At 51.7% G+C, this 8,015-nt stretch overlaps 1 protein-coding gene across 1 annotated transcript; it reads right to left on the bottom strand.

The window, feature by feature from the left end:
- Positions 1 to 403: 403 nt before the first annotated feature.
- Positions 404 to 2,569, bottom strand: LOC115619269 (hydrocephalus-inducing protein-like). Its single transcript, XM_030511312.1, has 4 exons — positions 2,512 to 2,569; positions 1,764 to 2,000; positions 1,150 to 1,285; positions 404 to 510 (listed from the first exon to the last, which is right to left on the bottom strand). The coding sequence occupies exons 1-4, from the start codon at positions 2,567 to 2,569 to the stop codon at positions 471 to 473; spliced, it is 471 nt and encodes a 156-aa protein (XP_030367172.1). The 3' UTR covers positions 404 to 470.
- Positions 2,570 to 8,015: the final 5,446 nt, after the last annotated feature.

Here is an 8,015-nt window from a genome sequence, read left to right as displayed (position 1 = left end):
TAAGGGATCTGTATGATTCCCTGCTCTTTCTGTGTAGTGGGGTCTGTTTGTTGGCACAAAGATGCCAGCTTTGAGTTGCCTCTTTCAGAGCTGGTCAGCAGGGATGGTGTCTGTGCTGATTGGAAGGGCTTGATGGTCTGCACTGGACCCCCTCAGCTCTCAGAACCCAGCAACTGCGGGGAGTGGAGCACCTCCAAAGCTCAGGGTAGCACTGTGCAAGTGAGGACACTGAGCTGCTCACAGGGAGCACGTCACCCTTTCTGAAGTCCCCAGCTATTCCCAGCTCTGAGACACAAGGAGCTCTCAGGAGCAGGGCTGCGCTGCTGGCTGTTACCCTCGGGGCCCCTGGAGACAGGGTACAGAAGTCCCTACTAAATTGAGAAGCCTCTGACATGCACGCTGGTGAAAGGCAGTGTCCTCTGGGGGACGGGAGGCAAGAGCTTTCTGCTGCTCCAGGGCACGTTCCTCAATCAGCATCTCCTCCATCTGCATCTGCAGCTGAGCATTCGACCGAGGAAAGGAGAGACAGGGGCTGGTTAGCAAAGGTCCTTCCCAAGGCACAGGCTTGTCTCTGGTGGAGGATCCCACCCTGCTCTTGTTGAGAGGGGCAGTGGAGTCCTCCTGTCTCACTGCTCAGTGTGTGACACCTCCTGCTCTCTTAGTCAGGACCTTATCTCCAGAGAAATGAACTCCAGCATCTCTACCTGCCCAGTTATCAAAGCTAATCTGGCCAGACAGACAGACAAGCCAGGAACCTGAGGAGCTTGGACAAAAGCTCTCCTGGAAAGGGAACCATGAGAGAGCTGGAGCCTCTTGGAGATGAACACTGACAGCACAGCCCCAGGGCGCAGTCAGGCTGCTGCTTTCAGCTCTGTAAACCTGACAGGGCTTGGGCTGTGAGCAGCAAACCCCCCAGCACTGACTTGCGTGTCCTTCAGAGCACCACAAACCCAACCGCATGAGCACAGCCTTCAGCATCTCCCTGGGGTAGTCAGGAGCTGGTGCATCTCCGGGAGGGACAACTCCCAAAGGTGGGCAGCCCCTGGGGCACACTGAGCTGGCACAGCCTGTGGCCAGGGGTGTGCAGGGAGGTCCCCAGTAGCCAGCAGGAGGGTGGCACGTGTGGGATGGGGCAGCAGCTCTGCTCACCATGGTGCCCAAGTTGTCTGTGCGGGGCTTGGCTGCCGCAGCCTCCCCCAGAACTTGTCTCTTGTCTTGTCTCTCTGACTGCCTTTGTCCAGCTTTTCTTTGGCCTTTTCGAGGATCTTCTCATATTTTGTGTTGCCTGAAAGCAGAGAACACCACCAATAGCAGCGGGGGAGCACAAATCCCGTGGAAGACGGGAAGCCCCATTCCCCTGACACTCAGAAACAAAAACTGCTCCAGCAACCCAGGGAAAGCAAATCCTGCTGATTCTCGCCCCCACCCATCTTCCTTCCCACACAGGAGCATCTCAGCCCCCCCAACGTGATGCAAACCCAACCCTGCCAAAATCCCTGCCAGCCTCTATTACAGCTTTCCTAAGCTTTTCTGCCTAGCCATCATCTTCCCAGATCTCAAACAGATACGCTGGCAAGCTCTGCAGGATGGTTCCTGGGGCAAAGCCCATATGGGCTCATCTGCCAGAGACTCAGGAAGTAACCAGAGGGCCAAGTGTTTGTCTGACAGCCCTGAAACCTCCAGCCCTGGTGGAGGTGGCTGTGAGCTGCCCTATGGGCATATGGCATGGGGACCTTCCTGGGGAGCAGACAGGCAGTGCTCACCTTTGATGTTCCTGGGCAGGTCCAAGTGGATCCTAGGAAAGATCCTTTCTCCTTTCAGGGAGATTTTTTCTGGCTCCAGGTGACCCAGTTGGATCTGGAAAGCCCTGCAGAAGACTCCAGGCACTCCTGACAGGTAATAGACTTTCAGCACTTGCTCTTTGCCAGGTCCAAGGTAACCCTGCAGGGCACAGAAGAAGAGGGAGAGAATGTACCAAAGAGGGTTCAGTGGAGGGATGGCTCAGATGACAGACATGCTGAGGAGACAGGACAGGTTCTCATATATAAGAAAACATCAGACATCACCACCTCCAGCTTTCTTGTACCCAAAAGCTCAAGTCTCCTACACCAGGATGCATTATGTCCTTCAGAGGCCTTGCAAGCCTGCACTCTGCAGCACAGACTGCCCTTTGCTCAGCATGAGCACAGCTCTTCTGCTGATGAGGTTTACCCTCTGCTAGCCAGAGCCAGGCACAACAAACAAAAGCTCTTTTACCAGCTGCTCTGGAAGAGCAGTGAAGGGCCTGTGCTCTCAGCAGGGCCAGCAGCTCCTGGCAGCAGCTCGCAGGAAGAGGGCATCAGCGTGTTATCCCTCAGAGGGACAGGCACCGAGGAAGGTGAAAGCCACTTGGTCCTTTGGCTTCTTCTTCCCATTGCAAAAGAGCACCAAGACAGGAACACTGCTTCAGCTCTAAGACATCCAGGCAGGATGACAAGCTGGGATGGCGGGATGCTCCAGTGTCAGCACAACCAGAGAGCTCAGCACTCGGCTCCAAAGAGCTCCCAGAGCACTCGTGCCTCCTGCCCATGGTTGCTGTAGGACAGCAGAGCCACCGCTAGCCAAGGCTGTTCAGGGGCTCCATTAGGACTGTGCTTGATGGACCTTCTCTGCCCCAGCAGCAATTGCTCACAGCCCTGTCTCTCCTGGCTGGTTTTGTGTGGGGTTTTCTTCTTTTCCCTTTCCCCCCCAAAAACTCTCTCCTAGGCAGCCTGACACAGGCCAGGTGAAGCCCTTGTGCTACTCACCGTGCTGGGCACAACCAGGGGCACGCCAGGCAGAGGGGCAGTGCCTGTGCCGGGGCTCAGCACCATGAAGGTGAATCCCAGCTTCCTGCTGTTCTGCAGGGTGACTGCTGCTTCTGTGACTTTGTTAAATGCCTGAGGAGAGGACAGAGGAGCAGGAAGTTACAGGCACATTGCTGCTGGGAATTTCATTCCTCTTCCATTGAGTTGAAAGCAAAGGAACACAGCGCAGAAGCAGGGAGCACAGAGGAGATACAGGCACTTGGCTCTCTGGGTTAACCTGGGGCACTCACGGCCACAGGGTACCTCTGAGCCCTACATAGGAACAGGTATTTATGGCAAAGGTGCAATAACAACCATGGAAAGGTCAGTAATAAGCCAACCAGGGGACACAAGCCCTCTGCACTTGAAGGTGTCACCTAATAGCGAGCTGAAACACAGGAGGAGGCATAGAGGCATTTCAGGAGAAAAGGCACCTGCTCACATTTGTGAGCAAAATACAAGCCAAAAGGGAGACAGACACAGCAATGCACACAGGCCAACAGCTGGAAACAGCTGTGGGGGTTGTAATTGGAAACAAGTAAAGTGGGGATTATTCTGGGACATTCTCTCCAGCTACAATGACTGGAAGCCCAAGTTAGCTTCTTCCCTGGTTTAGTTTGTTGATTAATCAAGAGCATTAAAAGAGAGCATCTCCTTAGACCTCAGGCTTTAGGAGAAGATCAGTGGATGGATGTCTGAGGGACATGTCCCTCTGGAGATCACCACTAGGATCCTGCCTGCAGCATTAGTTTCCTCCAAGAAGGAGGGATTCCCAACTTTGGGGTTGGGTTGGAGATGGCCATTAAACACCAGCTCGGATGCAGGAGGTATCACTCAAGGGTTGGACTTCCAAGCCACAGAGCCAGCAAAGCATCTGGGAAGGGGGGAGAGCCCTAGACCCAGGTGGGCAGCAACCCACCAGTGATGGTTGGAGACAAGGAGCTCTGCCAAGATCAGCGTGTGGTACCTGCAGCCTGAAGTCAATCTCGGTGGTGTCCAGGAGGTAGCTGATGTGTGAGGCCTCCCCACACAGAGCCACCTCGTAGCTCGGGCCTCCCTCCACCCTGCACAGTGATGTGACCTGGGTGATGGTGTTGGCGTGGCTGAAGAAGGTGAAGGTGACGCACTGGTTCTGGCCCGGCTGCAGCTCACTGTGCAGTGGTAGGATATCGAAAACCTGCAGGCGGGGAGGAGAGATCCACATGCGGAGCACGGGAATTGATGCAGAAGAGCAGCCCTGGCTTGGGGCAAAGGACAGACATGGCTGGAGGGGCCTCTTCCTCAAACACAGGCAACATCATCCTAATCTCACCCTGCAGCCATTCCACTTACCAACGGAGGGACCATGGGGAAAACCTTCTCCCATAGTCATTAACTAATGCATTAGTTAATACACTATATTCATTTATGATGTCTCCTGGCAGCAAGAAATTCTTTCTGCTGCAGAACTTGCCTTCAAAAACACTTTTTCCTGCCTTCGGAAGAACATGAGACTGGGAGGTGAGAGCCCATGGAGCTGGGGGGGAGGATCCAGCCCAGCTCCTTGCACTCCTGATGCTTTTCCCTCTCTCTGATTTACATCCTGCTCTCTCCAGACGCTGCAGCATTTGCTACTGCAGGAATTTCCTACCCATCACTTGATGAGGACCAAGATGAATAATGCACTTGATGAGGACTAAGACAGATAATGTCCTCCATAGGTGCTGCACAGGGAGCATCCTTGGTCAGCCCTATGACACCTCCACGTGGCCTCTCCAATGACCAGCGATGTGCTTGGAGGGATGCGAGGCCACTGTGGGAGCAGCACACAGGACACCAGTGGGAGTGGGAGGTACATAACTGCTTGCCACACTGGAAATGTGGAAGCGAGACAGATTCCTACTTACCTCCTCCACTCCCAAGGCAAGGGGCTCTGTCTCCATGAAGAGCATCAATTCCTTGATCGGCATCAGGCTCCCAGTCTCCCAAGTACCTTCCAGCTCTGCAGCAGTGGATGGCAGCAGCTGGAAAATAAGCACCATGGGATGCAGCAAGCAGCTGGCTGGTCTCAGTGAGATCACTCTGCTGCAGGCTTCACTACCTCATCAAGCCAGGAGCAGCTGAGATGGAATCTGGGCACAAATCAAGTACGGGGACCTTGAAGATTGTTGACATCATCTACCTGGACTTGTGCAAAGCATTTAACACCACCCTGCATGACATCCTTGTCTCTAAAATGGAGAGACATCAATTTGATGGTGTCGTGGTTTAAGCACGGCTGGTAACTCGGAACCACGCAGCTACTCGCGCACTCCCCCCCTTCTTCCTCTCCCCGCTCCTGGAGGAATGGGGAGGAGAATCGGAAGAATGTAACTCCCATGGGTTGAGATAAGAGCAGTCCAGTAACTAAGGTATAATACAAAACCACTACTGCTACCACCAGTGATAATAACGATAAGGAGAGGATACAATTGCTCACCACCCACCGACCGATACCCAGCCTGACCCGAGCAGCAATCTGGGCCTTCTGGGTAACTCCCCCTGGTTTATATCCTGGGCATGACGTGCTGTGGTATGGAATACCCCTTTGGCTAGTTTGGGTCAGGTGTCCTGTCTCTGCTTCCTCCCGGCTTCCCCTCCTCACTGGCAGAGCATGAGACTGAGAAAGTCCTTGGTCAGAGTAAACATTCCTTAGCAACAACTAAAAGCATCGGTGTTATCAGCGTTGTTCCCAGGCTGAAAGTCAAAAACACAGCACTGCACCAGCTACTAAGAAGGAGAAAAATGACTGCTATAGTTGAACCCAGGACAGTATCCACCTCTTATTCCATACCATTCACGTCATGCTCAGATCCCACATTTTTCAATAAACCATCATTTTTGTCTTTTTTATATATATATATACACCCCCACACCCACACACAAAGAGAGAGATATCATTCATTAGTCCATGGACCAATCCCTATAAAGTTGCTGAATTCATCCAGTCCATGATGTCAGGCTCCATCTCTTGTAATAGTCTTTCAGGGCAGGAGGGACGGCGTGTAGTGTTGGGTTGTTGCCTGCTGATGACACCGCCAAACTCGTCTGGTCACTGCTGAGCTCATCTGGTTTCCTCAAAATTCATTCTTTGTTGAGTTGATGATCGGAGGGAAGTCAGGGTCAATTGCTGGCGACCTGAAGATATCTAGCTGGTGGGCTGTAAAAGTGTTATAGAGCAGGCAACAGCGTACAATTGAGTTCATAGGTGGTTTTCCACCAAAATTAAATCCCCTTGAGGTACACATTGGACTTCCCTATCTTCCCACATTACCCACCAAGTATATCCAGGTCCCTGAGCAAAAGCAATCCCACAAGTGGGTTTGCCTTTACCTGAAGCAGGAATAACCCAGACTGTCTTCCCCAACAAATTCTTTATGTGCACCACAGGAACTTTAGCCCCCTCTATGGTACATAAAAGTTCTGATTGGGCTGGGCCAGCCCTGTTGGCAGATCCCCTAGTGTTGACCAACCAGGTGGCTTTTGGCAAATGTGTATCCCAGTGTTTGAAAGTCCCACCACCCATTGCTCCCAGGGTAGATTTTAACAGCCCATTGTACCATTCGATTTTCCCAGAGGCTGGTGCATGGTAGGGGATGTGATATACCCACTCAATGCCATGCTCTTTGGCCCAAGTGTCTATAAGGTTGTTCCGGAAATGAGTCCCATTGTCTGACTCAATTCTCTCTGGGGTGCCGTGTCGCCACAAGACTTGTTTCTCAAGGCCCAGGATAGTGTTCCGGGCAGTGGCGTGGGGCACAGCGTATGTTTCCAGCCATCCGGTGGTTGCTTCCACCATGGTAAGCACATAGCGCTTGCCTTGGCGGGTTGCTGGGAGTGTGATATAGTCAATCTGCCAGGCCTCCCCATACTTGTACTTCAGCTATCGTCCTCCATACCAGAGAGGCTTTAACTGCTTGGCTTGCTTAATTGTAGCATGTTTCACATTCGTGAATAACCTGGGCAATAGTGTCCATTGTTAAGTCCACCCCTCGATCACGAGCCCATCTGTATGTTGCATCATATTGGTCAGTGGGTGGTGAGCAATTGTATTGGGCATCACTTGTATTTATTGTTTTCTTTTCCTTTTCCCCTTTTATTTTTATATTCTCTCCCCTTGTTATTTCCCTTATCATTATTTTTATTGGTGGTAGTAGCAGTAGTTTTGTATTATATCTTAGTTACTGGACTGTTCTTATCTCAACCTGTGGGATTTACATTCCTTCAATTCTCCTCCCCATCCCTCCGGGAGTGGGGGGGAAGAAGGGGGGGAGTGAGCGAGTGGCTGTGTGGTTCTGAGTTACTGGCTGGGCTTAAACCACAACAAGTTAATATGCAATTTTAACAGCCACTTATTTGACTCAAAAATGTCACTTTTGAGAGGAGAGGGAGAATTTTCTTTTTTTTTTTAAGTAGAAATTGTGTTCCATGTGGAGATCATCCTTGGGCAGCAGCACTTCCCTCTCCTGATAAGTTATAGCCCTGGAAGAAGCCTCCACTGACTTTACTGGAGCTATTCTGACTTGCATGGATTTTACAGGTGGCAAAACTACCCATTATGTCCTCTCCTTTGCACATCAGCCACGTGATTTATAAGCATCAGGTGAGCTCCTAATTCTCTATCAGAAGACTGCTTTTAAATCAGACTCAAGGCTAAAGGTCCCTCTGAACAGATGAGCACCTCTAACAGGAAATACAATTTGTAGTCTTTGTTCCAAGTCAAACAGTCCCCAACAGCTATAATTTGGAGATGCTATTTCAAGTCATCAGTACCAATTACAATCTTGCAGCTACTTCAAAACCCAGCTCTGCAAAGAGACAACTGCATTGACTCCTGTAACTGGGAGCAGAGGAGAGATGTGATCCGGCGGCTTCGTGGCAGAGATCTGCACGTTCACCATTCTAAGGTGTCTCCAGAGGATCAAGCACTGGGAGCTTGGAAACACGAAAGGGATGGCTGCAAGGGTTAAAAGGATGAGGAAGCAGCAGGGAGCCAAATAACTGGTTGAGCAGAACCAGCCCAGAGCAGCAGGCAGGCAAGCAGAAGGCTCCCCACCCTGCTTAGGGTAAAGGCTGCAGGAGACCAAAGCTGGATCTCAACAAGCTTGTGAAAGGGATGAGCAGGACACAGCCCAAGATGGTAGGGACTGGACTGGGGGCACTTGGAGGGCC

Source organism: Strigops habroptila, chromosome W (assembly GCF_004027225.2).
Source record: "Strigops habroptila isolate Jane chromosome W, bStrHab1.2.pri, whole genome shotgun sequence".
Classification (NCBI taxonomy): Eukaryota; Metazoa; Chordata; class Aves; order Psittaciformes; family Psittacidae; genus Strigops; species Strigops habroptila.
This window is presented reverse-complemented; position numbering and strand designations above follow the sequence as displayed.